Raw genomic sequence first — 17,726 nt, 5'->3', positions numbered from 1 at the left:
ATTTGTTCTCTGATGGAATAATATGTTCTATATAGAACCAAGAACACTCAAAGAACCCTTTGCATGATTACAGGGTTCTTTGCATCACAAAAGCGTTCTTCAGATTCATAGAACTTTTTTGAAAAGGGTTCTATGTAGCAGTCAGAGGGTTCTTCTGTTGTAATGTTATGTTTGTAACAATAGAAGAACCCTTTAGGGTGCTGTATTTTCAAAACGGTCCTATATAGAACCATCTAAACATCATCAGTGTTGTCAAAAAGCTGATGTTTTGTGATGAGAGTTGTCTACGTTTCTCTTTCCCCTTTGGTTTCAGTCGTCTTCATTTTTTTTCAATCTGTTCTTTGGTTTTAACGTCTGTTTTTTTTTCTTGTTCATCTATTTAGATGTCACCTGTGTAAAGCATTTTGGTGCAGTGTCAGTTTTTATACGTGCTATAAAACAAATATTACTGATTTACCTGCTGACACTGCAGCAGCCACTTTAGACAACAGGTGCTGAGCTGAATTCTGACCCTCACAGACTCCTTTCACAGGTACACACGTCACACACATACAGACGCTACAGATCATGTTCGTGATTTCTGTTTCTATTTATAAACAAACAATTTTAGTAAATAAAATCCAGATTTACAGTTATTTATAAATAGAAACGACAGAAATGGTATGATGCATGTGAAGAGCAGTGAGAATTCCACACTTGTCCAAAGTGTTGAAGGTAACGTCAAAAGAGCTGCAGTGTGAAGCTCTGACTGCTCCATCAACACAAAGAGGGTTTTGTTTTGAAGCAGTGGGCAAAACTATTCAGGTCATTTCACACCAACTCACCTTCAGCCTGGCAGGCCACATCATGAATTTCAGCACAAAAAAAGGCTTCATTCTTCCATTTTTCTACAATTTGATTCATGGATATCAACTTTCGTACAAGGACTGCTCTGTGCAAAGCTATTAGAAATATCATAGGGCCTCATTCACCAGTATCTAAGTTTTTTCTTAAATATGTTCCTGTGAAAAGTCCTAAGAAAAGTGTACGTCAGATTCATGACGTGTTTTTAAAGCGCAGAACAGTTCACATCTTCATGTCTATGAGTGTGTGTAGATTCTATTCTTACTTAAGAATAAATCCCAAATAAGAAAACACTGGTGAATGTCAGAATCTTCATGAAAACTGCGTAAGTAAGAGCGTAAGAGTGGTGGGGGAATGAGGACAATTGTTGCAATTGTCACTGTTATTGTTGATATTATTGATGTTACTGACAATGTTGATTATTTAACTGCAAATCAAGCCCTTTTCCAGACTGTTAAAGTATTATGCTCAAATTTACTCACACTCTTACCAGACATGAGATTGATTGTACAGATACTCCAGACATGAATCTGATGAATGACAAAACTGTGGGTGATATCTGCGTCAGCTCATGTATGATGAATGAAGGTCATTGCCTTCAGAGGGAAAAATGGAAGCTGGAGTAGAACATTTATAAGCGAGTGTACTCTTTATAGATCTACTAATCTACTCTCCACAAGCTGAAATATTCATGCAGGAGTTCTGGGATGCCTCCATAAAGTCTGGAGTGGAGCTTGATTAGCTTGAGCTTAGCTTTGGGAACTGAAGGCTAATGGGGCGAGACACAAGAGCAGGACAAAAGGTCCAACTGAAAACAGAGCTGCTCTGACACTAACATCATCTTATTCATTTTTTTCTTTTCTGTGTATGTGACAGTCCTGCCGAAGGTCAATTAGTGCAAGGGTTCTTAAGTAAAGAAAATGGTTCTATATAGAATCATGAACACTCAAAGAACTCTTTCCATGATTACTGGGTTCTATAAAGAACCATTTTCAAAAAGGTTCTACATAGAACCATCTACAGCACATTCTCCATCAACCTTTCATGATGCAAAGAACCCCTTAATCATGCACAGGGTTCTAAAACCACCTGAAAACAAGACTCAAAATGCAGATACAATACAGGAAAAAATGTATAAAATAATGGATTTCATGTAGCTCTAGTGTAAAACTATAGAAGCAACTTTGACACCAAACATGTCTTGGCTGATTGTCTGCGTTTAGGTAGAGGTGGAAAACAGAATTTTTGCTTGCTTTTTTGCCAAAGAATCACCTTATACATCTTATACATCTCCATTTTTGTCATTTTCAGTTTTTGACATTCATTCATTCATTCATTCATTCATCCTGATCAGGTGCCCCAACCACCTCAGCTGGGTCCTCTCAATGGAGGAGTAGCAGATGAATGGATCAAAAGAAATGACCCAAAATGGCTTGGAAAAACGCCTGGTTCCATTAACCTACATTAAAAGTAGGATGTTTTCTTCTCCTGTAAAGTTATTATTTTGGAGATACAAGGTTTTGTTTTGACAACTGCGAAATGTAGACTGAAGTGGATAAAACTGCAAACCGTAACCAGCCATCCCACGAACGTCATCCAAAAAACAGCTGTCCAGACTGTCCCTTCCAACTAGATTTAACCACCGTTATTTCACACACGGACCTGATTTACAAGACTTCGCTCAACTTCACTGGGCTTGAATCTACTTGTATAATGAACTACATGCTACACTGTGACACTCTGATGCCGCTGTGCTTTACCCGACTGAGCATGTCGGCTGTTCTCGCTCTCTGTTCATGCTTTTCTTCTTTATTCACTCTTTTGCCTTCCTGAGCTCAGCCGCCATCTGCTCTGCCATATTGGCTCTTTCTCTGCAGAATGGAAACTGTTTCTGAGTGCAGACTCTTCCCTCCTGTTCGTTCATTTATCACCTTTATTTCAGCTCTGCATTTGTTTCAGTCATGAGTCACAAAGAAGAATTAGCTAAGCAAAGAACAAGTAAACAGCTTGAAAATAGTCTTCAGATTAATAGGAAACAGCATGTTTTGATTAGCTGCCAGTAATAAAAGCATAGTATTATTTTTATGTGAATGATTTCTGACTCGTAGCTCATTGAAACAAGTGGAGAAAGTGTGTAGAAAGTGCAAATTCCAAACTTTATGCAGCATTCCTTTTTAAAAAGCTGCAATGTGTGTTAATATCCCTGATTGCATCCTTGTCTATGCTTATCTTCTACGTTAACAGTACTTTATTTTTTTCAGATTTTCCCATAGTCAATATTCCATATAAAACTTAGAAGACACATGTTAGTTCACTGGTAGTTTTGGATAGTAAAATAAAATGTCTAAATTTGTATTGTAGTCATGGTGACCGCTGGTTCCTATCACCACAACTGTAAAGAAAGTCTCTACAAATCAACTATTTCACACCAAACCACTTTGAATGACTGTGTTTACATCTCCACCTCTGAATTATGTAGAAATTTTGAAAAAAAAAAAATTTGAAAAAGGAAAAAAATGGGTGGAATTCCCCTTTAATAAAACAAAGCATGAACAATAAATAAGGAAGAAGTACAATTTTACACCATGGACTGCAGCCATGTTTCGTTAAATCATTCATACGGCAGTGTTACGCTGCACCGCGCTGATGCAGGACTGGCACGTGGCCATGGCACCACACAGACATTGCCACAATAACCCAATTGGCAGCAGCCTGGACGTTCACCTGAAACCCAAACACACGCTAACGGTCAGCTCAGCGCCCGCTGCAGTCCAACAAACACCGCCTGTAAACCAAAGCAGTGGAAAACAGCGCACAGTGTGAAGGAAACTGCACACCGGCCGAGTCATGTTTCTAAACAACAGCTTTTACATAATCAATTGATATTCAAGTTACACACACACACACACAAACTGGTCAGACCGGCTTGGAACCGCACTCATGTTTAATGCAAAACCTCAAAAGTAAACAAATGCATGAATAATAAGAAGTGCAGAAACACACAACCATTAGCTACTGATATGCAGATATGCAGTACTGTGCAAACTTCAGAGACCATCTTATTTATTTATTTAATTTCCAGTCAAAATGGCCATAAAGTACAAGTTACTCATTTTTCAGCAGAAAACATACATGACAGAAAATTACACAGAAACTTCAACAGCGAACTCTAATCACTCTTTATGTCACTCTTTACCTTAATTACAGCTTCCATTCTTTTCAGGAGACTCACTTTCAGTTTCTCAAAGAATCTGCAGACACACCTCCAAAGTTCAGTCTTAGAAGCTGGTTGATCATTTTCTGAAGTAATCAAACACATTCAGTGATGTTGAGGTCTGGACTCTGGGGTGGTCAGTCCATTGTTCAGCTTCTTTGTTTGATGTGTCCGTCTCCTTTTCTCAGTGAGGCTTCTTGACAGCTACACATCCTTTCAGACCCAAAGCACTAAGGTGTCTTCTCACAGTGAAGAACTGATGAATGATGAAAGTTTTAAGTGCTGTTCATCTGACGGGGACAGTTTTGGTGTCTACCAGGTCTTCCAGGTGGTTGTTAGGAGTCTCCTTTTCTCTGCAGTTTTCAAATCACTTTTTGAATTTGACTTTCTCCTTCCTTATGCAGGTGCATTATCTTATATCTAATCTCCTCAAAAACATCTCCTGAAAAATGAAGACCTTCTACTCTGTGGCTGTATTGACTGGAAATGTAAATAAATGAAGGCCTCTGACTTTTGTACAGTACTGTGTAGAGAATGTATGACCCCATGTCCCAACAAAGCACAAAAACAAACCCAGCAGTGTCTCCACTGCTGTCACTGTGGCAACTAACGAGGCAGTGAGCTCCTCACACTCCATGTGTTTGCTGTTTAATTTAATTGTGGTCAAACATCACATGACAAACATGCACTTCTCCACAAATACCAGCCTGCTGCAGCCTCACCCACTGACCGCACTCTCCAACATCATATTCACTGTGATACAAACATGTTTAGACAACCAAAATGCTGTTTGTAATAATGTTGAGCATGTCAACATATTTTTCAGACTGAGATAAAAACATAAAACGCTTCTAAAAAAGTACATCTCAATAACTGGAACAAATTTGAAAATATTTTAACTGTGAAAAAACAGAAGCGGTGTCTAAAAAGTTTGTAAAATGCCCAGAAAATTAATTTTCTCCTAAATAACTCAGATTGGCCACCACTAGCACTATTAGCACTTAAGTAGAGTTTTTTTCGGCATCATAGAGTGCGAGGGAACCCACACCAGCAGGAGTGTATGTATGGCTGGAGTTATAAATTTCAGAGGTGAAACAGTTTATTAAATGTAAGGCGTTATTTAAAAGCAGGTGATTTTTAATTTAGTCAGCTTATTCTTAAGAAACAGACTAAAGATAGTACAGGCAATAGGAACAGCATGTGGCAAGTTTTTTTTTTTTTCAGCAGACAAACAATAAAAATCACAAATCGTTACTGACTTTAAACATGACCTTACAACTCTAAACTAAACTACCTCTGGGCATTTGTGCATCTTTGTTTACAAACATCTGGATGTGTTCTCTAGTGTTTGTATTACCTGATGGTCTACAACTACCATAAACACTACAACTGAACCTGCGTCACAGCTCACACTACTGCGCTGAGTGGATGAATTGGGCAGTGGGGAAACACTGGATATGGCACAGACCACATGGTTAACGCTGCACAGCCCTGCCTAACAGGGTCTTTTCACAAAACAGCCTCAAACTAAGTCCATAAATATTTGAGTGTCAATCATTATGCAGATAAACAATATTCACATAATTTAATTCAGTTAGAGCTCTATATAGTAAATTTATTTTTCTATTTTATTTATTTTTTCTCAATCTCATTTCTCATTCCTGATATTTATAACTGTTTTACCTTTTTTACTAGAAAACATAAAACTCTGTATTACTTTAAACTGTTGAATACATTAACTTAAATGTTTTCCTTGTAAACTTTAAAGAAGCGAACCAAAACAATAAAATGTTACGGGGCACATGAACTCGACGGTGATGCGGTAGACCAGAATACTGACTTTTTCTCTTTGAGGCTCGAACCCTGAATGTAGTGTGCCAGACTGCTAGTAAGTTGTGGTGGTGATGTCACTACACATGGAAATTTGGTTGCCTCTGATTGGCCTAAGTCATCTACAGGCACTTCAAAAGATCTGTGTTCTAAAATTAAATTTCCCCTCTTTAAATTTAGGATAATGTTTTTGATAATGTAGGCATTTTTTGTAATCATTTGAAAATTGCGCTCTTTTAAATCGCAATTTTCGATATAAAAATGATTAATCTTTCAGCCGTAACCTTAAGGTTCAACTGTGTACCTTAAGTATGTTTTCCCCCAGTGGACAGGTGTGCAATTGTCCCTTTTCATAACCTAACGTTTTAAATTCTATTAATAAAATAAGAAGCCTGGATTCAAGGAAAGGTATATAGAATCATGACAATTAAAAATACATAACTGCAGTGGAACATGGTGCAATTAGGTTCCTTTACTAAAGGTACTGAAGACAAACCCTTGATGGTACCACCCAATAACAGTTCAGTGCCTCTTTTCTGAGAGTTGTACTTTGTTTTATCGTACACACTTGACTGGCTCATTAACTCATTAACAAGCTCCTCGTTAGCTGAGTCAGGTGTGTAGAGAAAATATTCAGATAATAGGGTTGCCAGGGATCAGGCATCCCTGCACTAAATGTTTAAAAAATAATATAAAATCATTTTGGTCAATCATTTTGGATTTTATAACAATCAAAACACTGTGCATATGGTGTGGCTCTATACTGGACTGCAGACAGAATCATAGGACGTCCTGTTTCTGAGGTGTGCTTCAGAGGACAGGCCCAAACAGGACAGAGTTTTTTCCCCTCATCCTCTTCTTTTCCTCGGCTTAACCTAGAGCTAAATCCTCACAGGAGGGGCAGGTACAACCAGGACAAACCGCCAATCAAGCAAGAAAAAGTATATTAATCCACCCAAAAGGAACAGAACACCACACCTCTGAAAAAGCAATTCCTACATTCAGCCATTACGCAGGCCTCTCTCTTTCAAACGCTACCATACAGATTAAAAATAACGACTATATTTTGACTATAATGTTTGCTGACCGAGAAGGATGGGTTCCACTTTTAAGCCTTGGTTCATCTCAAGCGTTTTTCCTCTTGCTCTTAGGGAGTTTTTCTTGCCACTGTCGCCTCTGGTTATGCTAATCGGTGCTCGGACCTGCTTCTATAAAGCTGCTATATGACAACGCCTGTTGTAAAAACGCTATATTAGATAAACTTTGACTTGATTATATACAGTTTCTAAATAATTCTGATTTTTACATTTAAATTTCTAATGGCATGAATCCAAGTCTATGGTAAGTTTTAGAACAGTATCCACAATACGTTCATCTAATGACACATCACTCCGGTTTCTACTCTTAGCTGGGTGTACAGTTATACGCAATTTTCAAGACAGTAATAACACACACTGCAGATACAAATTAAAAAGGCATTTTTCTGTAGGTGTGCCGTTTCAATTTTGTTTAACATATTGGAAAAAATAAAACATAAAAAATGTGCAGGTCATTTTAGGTTTTATTTTCCAATATGCTACATACAGCAATTAATCAGCAACTGTGAATTTAAATGTGAAGAAATGTGTTTTCCATAGTGGATATGTTTGGGGTGCACAAACTTTAGCATTTTTGCATATTCCTGTCGTTTCTACATATCAAAAGGTATAAATGCACTTCAGAAACTTCCATTACATTAGTATGCAAAGTTGATGATGTGTAAACAGAGATTGTAATACAGCATTATAATAATGACTCACAAAGAGAGAGAGCGCTAACGAGAGAGAGAGAGAGGGGAGAGAGACACCTCTAGTGTAATAAATCTTTAGAGCTGACGTAAAATCGGGCCACTGAGGACAAACTCCAGCAGCTCACGGTGACAGCACCAGAGATAAGAATCCACGGCAACAGGAGGAGTCACCTGAGAAGTGATGAAAGGAGCAATGGAGGAGTGAAAGAAGCGTTTATGGCAGAGGAGGATCCAGCGTCTGTGTGATTACACAGTGTGAACATCAGTGCGTTTTATAGAGACGGATAAAGTTAAATATATGAATCTTGTGTGGGTTCTCAGATCACTGCCTTCAAAATAAACCTCTCTGTATGAGTTACTCTCTCTAAAGCCGTCAGGAGCAGCTACATCATCAATACATGAGAAAACAACAATGCGCAATAACAATACTGTGTATGCATCAGACACGCAAACTCGAGACTGGGGTTCAATTCCCCACCTGGGTGAGCATGTCATACTAAACCATACAGTGCCATACAGTATCAGAAACCACATAATCAGGTCTATAATTCACTCCACACAGTTTGAGACACGCAGGCATGACACTATTTGAAGTGGAGTATAAAGCTTACATTGCTTGTTAACTACATTAGCCTCATAGCTCCAGGGCTAAAACTAAAGAAGCAGGCCTGACTGACTACATTTGGGGTAAAGGTGGAAAATGTGTACATCTGATTTTTCACAAAACTATCATTTTAACTACCTTTGCATTCAAAGTTAATGCCCTACTGAAGTGACCATCTAAAATCACTGAGTAACAACATGGCATAGCATCACACCCAATACACTGTGATGCCTGATATCTGTCTTCTGCCAGTGAGTTCATTTACTGTGTGAGGCCAAGCAGTGTACCTTTACATGAGTATTTCCATCAATGCTGGGAAGAGGTCAGGGTCTCTGATATGGGGGTCACTGACAGTAAAGATAACTTGAAAAGAACCTGTAGATGATCACGTAGTGTTCAAAGGTTATTTATGATTTATGTGTAAAAAAAAAATAGGGCACAATTAGTTGACGCAGCCATTATGGAAAGAAATGACATGTCAATGCATCATTAACTGAAGAACAAAGATGCTCTATAATGAACTACAATGTTCATATGATGAACAGCCATTGTGGTAGACTGTAATACTACAACTATATGAGACTTTTGTGATAGTACCAGCATTCCTGATGAACATTACAAGTTATCGTGAGTGAGGTATTGTTAATTTTGCATTCTCAGTGGATTCACCTGATAATTCTATTCATTTCCTTACTCTGACGCACTGTATCTACAGCTGTGTCCTGAATGAATCCATGAAGGCAGATTTAACTATCAGTCTAAATTAGAATAATAGCTAAATTAGTCATAGTTAGATAAACAGCCATGCCACGTTCATGCTCATCATGCAGATGCAATTTTTTTTTATTATAGTCTACATTATCTACAATTTTAAACTAAAAACACAGAGCTTGTGTGATTCAGTAATAAGTAAAACCAATCAGAGGCAACCAAACCTACATGTGTTGTGCCATCACAACCACAACTTTACAACTTGACATTCAGGATTCAAACCTCAAGCCAGAAAAAGTGGATATTCAGGTCTTATTGAAAAAAAATAAAAAACAGGCCTGAATCTTAATTTATAGAAAATAATTGCAAATGAAATTGCAGTCGCAGTATTGGTCAGAAAAATCACAATCAGATAGTCGTCCCAAATCGTTCAGCTTTACGTCAGGTTTCCATTTGCTTTGTCTTTCATGCACTGCTTTTGCTTTTAAGAGTGTAAGCTTCAACCTAAGCTGATATGATGTTTCTGATGGGCCATATAGAGCGGTCTCGAGATCCCTGCACTATAACACCCCATAATATTCATATTATCCACACAGTCATTATGACAGATTGTAATACACTACAGGAAGTGTACGGGGCGATATGACTTCTATTGTTTCATTTAAAAAGCGGCCTTTGAACGCATTACTACATTTTCTGTTGTTCATTTCTGTTCCAATTTAGTTGCAGTCAAAACTGAACATTAAGGGACAGAACTGACTATCTGGGTGATGCGTTCTGTATCTGGACAGTACGGGGAAGAACAGCTGTGTAAAGACTTTCTTCAGGCTGTTCTCTGTCCTCTGAGCTCAGGGCAGGTGTACAGAGCTGATGAGCAGGCAGGCTAAAAAAGCTCACTAAATCACAGCACTCTCCTGAGCCTGCATTAGCAAGAACCAAGCAGAGCTGAAAGAAAGAAAGATAGCACAAGGCACAGCTCCTATGGAGGAAAAAAAACCCATGAGGTCAATGACCTCGCTCAGTCCCACACAGATTATCCAGCAGGAGCACATGCAGAGAAATGAGAGAGAGAGAGAGAGAGAGAAGAGAAGAGAGAGAGAGAGAGAGAGAGAGAGAGAGAGAGAGAGAGAGAGAGAGAGAGAGAGATTACCTTGCTGACCACCTTGCACTCCAAATCTCCTGAGTTATAATACTGAAGATGTGCACCTAATCCTAGCAGGTCACATAAAACAGCATAATAACAATGTAAACATGTAACCAGCTGAGACTGGATGGCCTGTGACTCAAATTACAATATATAGAGCTATAAAAAAAAAGAAAGAAAGAAATAATCAAATTTGCCCCCCTTTACCCCAGATGTAGTTGATCAACCCAGACATGTTTGGTGTCTTAAGTTTGCTTCTTTAGTTTTAGCACTAGAGCTACAAGGCTAATGTAGCTAACAAGTATTAAAAGCTTATATGCCACAAGTTAGCATGGTGCTAACTACATGCCTAACACATCACACACTTGTCTCCTACACACTTAAAAGTAATGGTTCTTCAAGGGCTTCTTTAGAAAAGAAAATATTTCTATATAGAACCATTAACACTCAAAGAACTCTTTGCATAATTAAAGGGTTCATTGCATCATGAAAGGGTTCTTCAGATTGATGAAGAAATATGCTACAGATGGTTCTTTATAAAACTTTTTTGCAAATGGTTTTATATAGCACCAAAAAGGGTTCTATACAGCACCAAAAAGCTTGTTACAATAAAAGAACCATGCCATATAGAACCACTTACAGCACATTCTCCATCAATCTAAAGAACCCTTTAATCATGCAAAGGGTTCTTTGTGTGTTCATGGCTCTATACAGAAACATTTTCTTTACTAAAGAACCCTTGAAGAACCATCTTTTTAAGGTGTGTACAGAGCTCTAATTATTTTACTCTGATTGGCTCAGATAAATAAAGGTTCTCCAATAGAACTTTATCAGCACCTGCTACACTTCTGTAATACACAAATCACACAAAATAAAAATAATAAATAAAATAATAAATAAATAAATAAATACTACTACTGCTACTACTACTACTACTAATAATAATAATAATAACAATAATCATAAATAATCATCAATTAAAGCGTTCTCTGCATCATGAAAGCATTCTTGCAGTGTCCATGGTTCTATATAGAACCATTTTCTTTACTAAAAGAAACTTTGAAGGACCATCATGTTTAAGCGTGTACCATTTTATCTCTATCATGTACTATTTTATAGACAAGAAATGCAGTTAGAACAATGCTAATTGGTGGGGTATAAGTGTCCATTACTTGTTAGCTACATTAGCCTTAAATCTCCAGAGAAAAACTTAAGAAGGAAACTTCAGACACCAAACACCTCTTGGCTGAAAAGTACACTTGATTTATGTCTTTTATTATCATTCATTAATTTTTTTGGTCAGACTTTTACTAGCGGGCTTTTGTGACGCATTGCAGAGCTATCAGCCTTTAGTGTCGAGTTCAGTGAGCTTTAGTGGAGCAGAGTTCAGAGAAAACAGCGGTTTAAATTCACACTTCCTGGTATGTGACATGCTACATGGTTTTTACAAGTATCATTAACTAAATGGAGCATAAAACACAGATAAGGATGTTTCAGACGTGTTTAGGTCGACCTCTAACCGCAGGCTGATATGAACATTTTGGGGTGATGCTGATACCAACTAGCAATTCCGATAACTTATAATAATGGTTGATTTATATTTATATTTCAGTTTTTAAATGTTATATTCCAAAGGTTTTAGGTAAACAGCGATTTGACTGATATTAGGGAATCAGAATAATAATGTATTATTTTTATTTTATTAGGTAAATAATGTGATGCAGGTAAAAGTACTCACGCTGTATTCTTCTGCTTTCTGCTGCTACACCTGCACTAAAATGTCACAGCAAAATTATACATAAGTAACTGTGCTGAACAACCAGTTGCCTCTTACTTTCAACATAGTGTTTGAATAAGGTTATGTGAATAAGGTTATTCATTCAAATAATGTCATTCATATTGTGACCTATATTACCCACACAGTGCAACATACAGGCACTGGACAATTTGGCTGTAAAGGAATCAGAATCAGCATAAAAATTCATAATCAGTCCTTCCCTGTAACTGTAAGTTGTCAACTGTGACACAAAAACTACATCAAAACTGTAATGTCCACTGCAGAACTGACTAAAATTAAACAGAATTACTGAGAATAAACTCTTCTGTGTTTTGTCTTTAAGGAAAGCCGGAGCCGACCTGAGCTCAGTCTACTGTTGGGTTAATTTTATTCTACTCCTATCAAATACCTCCTATCACACACACACACCCTTCTGGGTTGCAGGCGGAGCTGGAGCCTATCCAAGCAGTCACTGGGCAGAGGGCGGGAAACACCCTGGACAGGTCGCCAGTTCACCACAGTACAGACACACAGACATATACATTCACACACTCACACCTAGGGGCAATTTAGTGTGTCCAGTCAGCCTGACTGCATGTCTTTGGACTGTGGGAGGAAACCAGAGCACCCAGAGGAAACCGGAGCCTCCGTAAGAAACCCACACAGACATGAGGATAACATGCAAACTGCACGCAGAAAAGACGCCGGTCGCCCAGGCAGAGAATCAAACCCAGGCCCGTCTTGCTGTGAGGCGACAGCGCTACACCTACTATTAGTGTTCATTATAATACTAATTCATTATAAACTAAAAATGAAACTTAATAAAAGTTACTACAACTAAACTACAACTAACTAAAACTTACTTTTCAGAAAATAAAAACCAAACTATAAACTATAAAACTATCAATGCATCTTTAAAGCTACAAAAAACAATATAAAACTGGAATCAAAAACCAAAGTGAAAAACATAATAAAAAATAAAAACAAATTAAAATGTAAAAACTATAATAACCAGGTTGCATTGGGATCACCAGGGGATTATGAGTTTGAATCACAAAAAATAAAAAAGTAAAACCAAAAAACTTAAAATATTGCTGGAGCAAAACTTTATTATTTTATGCTTTATTTATTACTTATTTTATGCTGTATTTTTTCAAGCATGTTAAATTTAGCAAATAAAAAGAAATCGTGCACCAAAATTAACAGAAAAATACCACATTTTAGTTCTCTGTAAGGAATAAAACTTTTCAGAGAGTGTTCAAACTTTTGCATATGACAGTATATCAGTCAGGCTCTACCTCTGACAAATGAAAAGGAACTTATTACGTTAATGCCACTGTTTGTGATGAACTATCGTTTTAATGCTGTAGTCCTGAACTACATTAACTGTGGTCTGTAATTCATCATGCAGCAGTAGTGAAAATAGTCATAAATACGAAGTGACTATTCTGTGCAGGAAGCATGGCTCTGACTTCATGTGGAAAGAGCGACAACCAAGAAATGAGTCTCTCTGAGACAAGCAGACCGCACACACAGTCCTGAGAGACGTTTAGCCTTGACGCAGGCAAAAGAGCTAAATCCAGCATCACCTTCAGTCTTTATAAGCAGCATTGTATGTCAGCAGATCACTGAGCCTGGCCCCCACCCCCACAGGTAGAGACCCTGTTTAGTGTCAGTGACACCAAGACAAGAGCAATCCCACTGGAGTCACTGCAGCACCTAGAAAAGAACTACATCCAAACACCAGCATCCCTCAGGGAGCAGAGCCCATGACGACAGATCACCACAGAGCACCTGCTCCAACCTGGGAGCTCATACCCTCACTGAGGACCACAGGCTGTGGGGTTTACTGCATCACAGCTGAAGCAGCTCACGCTGTAGGTTAGTGCTGTCGTGATCACCAAATGCAAGAAAAACAGTGATTAAAATTTGCCTTCTTTGTGAATCAGCAGCTGGTATTTCTCCTGCTGCTCTTTAACAGTAAGAAACAGAGAGACACACTCATTTTGGCATAATAAAATGGTTAATATGTAAACAATGTCATTCAGAGTGGTGAATGCTTCATTCTAGAGAGTGTCAGAATTGTCCACAGTGGTGGTGATAGGAACCAAATATCTGAAGAGCTCAGTACCTCTAAAATCTGCTTTACAGAGAGGCTCTTTACACTTTGCATTAACGTGTTTAATGTCTGGATCGTATCTGGATAATCTGGCCAGATTCCATTTACACTTTTCACAAAAATGCATCTCCTAGTTCCTACCACTACCAGTGTAAAACCTGAGTCTCTGCAATCATCCATTTCAGACCAAACCACTCTGAATGACTGTTTACATCTCAAACACTGAATTGTGCTGAAAACTTGGTGGAATTTCCCTTTAAACTTGCTGCTTTAACACAAACTGTCTGATTGTCCCCCTTTGCTGAACTAATAAAGGACGATAGTAGCTTAGATAATGAGTACACAGTTTAATTTCACAGTTTTCGCTGCAGCCACCAGAGCTGAAGGACGTAGATGGTCTTACCTGTAGTGCACATGTGTAACTGTAGGTGGTCTATAGCCAAAGATCCAGGTCTGAATGTCCATGGGTTTAGCGTTGGGGTATGCTATGGTCACGTCCACCACCCACTGCAGTCCTTTAGGCTTGGCAACTACACAGGGACACACAGTGGTTTGAAAAAGTTTAAAAGAAGACTGAAAAACATGACAAATTGGGCAAACAAGCGTTACTGAAGAGTACAGTTCAACTTATAATAGACAGACAAACTTCAATATCAAAGGCAGCCAGAAGTTTAAAGGGTTTGACATTTATGCGGAAACATTTACAGTGAGAATAAGAGAAAAAAATGAAAGCAGAAAACAGCCTCTGTGTCTTCAGCAAAACAGACTACTGAGCAAAATTGAGACACCAAAGATCTAAGGAACGCTCCAGCATTTTTGCCCTAATCTACACACAATTATCACGGACAATAATTTAGATACAAATACCTGTAAAAGAACAGAAATCCTGTTGACTTGAAGCTCAGTTACATTACAAGAAAATGGGCAGTTCCAGACTTGTGAATAAATGTTTGAAATATGTGACTATATGATGCGAATTCAAACCTACAGCTGGTCCACTCAGAGTTCAGGTGTTGGGATGAAACAGACAAAGACAATGTCTTAATATACAATTATATAATAATATAATTATTCATTCTATATCATATAACTAATTATCCAACTTTCCAACACTGGCGTAACAGTCACTTCCTTGTATCACTTTCAACAATCATTTTCCTAGTATCCATGGCAATCAGCAGGGAGTCGGAAAACTGGCCACACCATTACGCTGCTAAAGGATCTATCTATGCAGGCTCCGCCCACAAACACATTCTTTTATAACAGCTGCTGAGTTGAACAAGATGGACAAGCAAAACTGGATAAGAATTTTAAAACTGTAATGGAATTTTCCCAGTTTAAAATGCCACGTTCCCGAGCTGGACTGTGTTGCTGTAGCGAACTGAAACTAAGCAGGTTCCTATTCAAAATGCCAATGAAGTCTACATATTGCCAAATGAAGCAGGACAAGAACCAGGAGAGTTCGGTCCTGGTCCTGGAGATCTACCACTCTGGAGAGTTCAGATCCAGCACACCTGGTTCTAATGTTCAGATGCTCCTAGTGGCCTCCATTACCTGGATCAGGTGTGTTAGATTATGGGTGGAGCTAAACTCTTAATGGCGGTAGATCTCCAAGACCAGGATTGGGCACCTCTGGGAGGTATTTTATAAAGCAGGATTTATGAGTTAGGCAGATATCTAAAGTCCAATATTGAGGATGATCCAAGAGGAATGTCCCTCAGCTCTTTTCATAGAACACAGAGCAAAGATAGGATCATTACTACATACTATTCCCCAAAAAACTAGACCAGCTGCTAAAATAATAAAAACATACAGACCTCCAGTGGATTAGGACTAGTTGTTTAGGGAACAGTATAACATATATATGTAACATATATAAATATTTATTAGGGGTGCGGGAAAAAAATCGATTCTTAGATACATCGCGATGCGGACGTGAACGATTCTGAATCGATTTACAAACGTCAAAAATTGATTTTCTAAATACTTAATTTATAACGTAATGTTGACGGAACGCAAAAGGCGGAACTTGGAAGTGCGGAAGTGCAGCGCCCAGACAGTCTGTGGCGGCACACAACAAAAACACAACTGGATGAGTGAGAAATCCGACCGGCTCCCTCTGCATTAAAGCCAGGTTAGATCAGGAGTCACAACACAAATGATAAGAAGAGACATTTTGACCTTTCAACAAAAATCAAACCACCTTGGGAGCCGCAACGTTTAATGTCCAGTGTGTCTCAGTATGTGATGATGTCCTAGATTTAGACTAAACAATATAAATGAAAACGCAGATTTACTTCGCTCTGCTTTAAGCTTTAGCTCAACTATAGCCGCTTTCCTCCCATCTCCGCCAGAAAACTTTTCCTCAGAAGTAGATCAGTTAAATGTCTCAACGTTCTACTGTTTTACGAGGCTGAAAGCGCTTCTTATTCTCCAGCTTCTTGTTTGAATTTACCCGTTCCACCTTAAATTCGAACTGAGGCGCTGAATGTAAATGCGGCACCATTTAAGGTGGAACGGGAGAATTTGAAAGAGAAGCGACTTCAGCTTCGCCACGTTTTAGTGACTCCATACCTGGAGTCTTGTTAAGAAAATGAGTTTGGAGTTGTGGACTAGAGCTACTTTGACTGATAAAAACCACTCAAACTTTGAGTTTGCTCTGCACAAGAAGGATACGCGTATGTGAGCCATGCCTCGCCAAAAAGAGCTTTCAGAGGATCTACGATCAAAAATTGTTGATTTACATAAAGCTGGAAATGGTTACAAAGTGATTTCAAAAGACTTTAGAAATTCACCAGTCTACAGTAAGGCAAACAATCTACAAATGGAGACAATTTGGGACCGTGGCTACTCTGCCAAGAAGTGGGCGCCTAGTCAAAATGACCCCAAGAGCACAACGGAGACTCATCAATGAGGTAAAGAAACAACCCCGAGTGACAGCCAAAGATTTGAAGGTGTCACTGGTGCAGGCTAACATCTGTGTTCATGAGTCTACAGTCTGAAAAACCTTGAACAAGCAGGGTGTCTATGGCAGGACACCACGAAGGAAGCCACTGCTTACTAAAAAGAACATGCTGCATGCCTGAAGTTTGCAAAAGAGCACACTGACACTCCACAACGGTACTGGCAAAATGTTTTGTGGACAGAAACTAAGACTGAACTATTTGGAAAGAACACGCAGCGCTACATCTGGCGTAAAAAAGGCACTGCACATCACATGAAAATATCATCCCAATCGTAAAGTATGGTGGAGGGAACATCATGATTTGGGCCTGCTCTGCTACATCAGGGCCTGGCCAGCTTACAATCATTGAGGGGAAGATGAATTCCCAACTGTATCAAAAAATTCTACAGGATAATGTGAGTGTCTGTACGTCAGCTGAAACTCTGTAGAAGTTGGGTGATGCAACAGGACAATGACCCAAAACACTGGAGCCACAACAGAATGGCTTATGAAAAACAATCCGCCTTTTGGAGTGGCCAAGTCAGAGCCCAGATATCAACCCTATAGAAATGCTATGGATTGACTTGAAGACACATGAGGCGTCCAAGGAACACGACAGAGCTAAAGCAGTTCTGCCAGGAAGAATGGGCTAAAAAATTCTCCTGAACGATGTGCAGGTCTGATCCGCAGCTACAGGAAGCACCTGGTTGAGGTTATTGCTGCCAAGGGCGGGTCAACCAGCTATTAATTC

At 38.8% G+C, this 17,726-nt stretch overlaps 1 protein-coding gene across 3 annotated transcripts in view; it reads right to left on the bottom strand.

Moving 5' to 3' along the window:
• The window catches only part of lpgat1 (lysophosphatidylglycerol acyltransferase 1), a 70,528-nt gene that overhangs the window by 14,573 nt on the left and 38,229 nt on the right, over positions 1-17,726 (bottom strand). For all 3 annotated transcript variants that reach the window (XM_036582217.1, XM_036582216.1, XM_036582218.1), the window contains exon 6: positions 14,435-14,561. In XM_036582217.1, the coding sequence (XP_036438110.1) occupies positions 14,435-14,561 (127 nt within the window). The remainder of the gene's footprint in view (positions 1-14,434; positions 14,562-17,726) is intronic.

This window comes from Colossoma macropomum, unplaced genomic scaffold (genome assembly GCF_904425465.1).
Source record: "Colossoma macropomum unplaced genomic scaffold, Colossoma_macropomum, whole genome shotgun sequence".
NCBI lineage: Eukaryota > Metazoa > Chordata > Actinopteri > Characiformes > Serrasalmidae > Colossoma > Colossoma macropomum.
The sequence above is the reverse complement of the archived record's forward strand: the minus strand, read 5'-3'. Positions and strand labels throughout refer to the sequence as shown.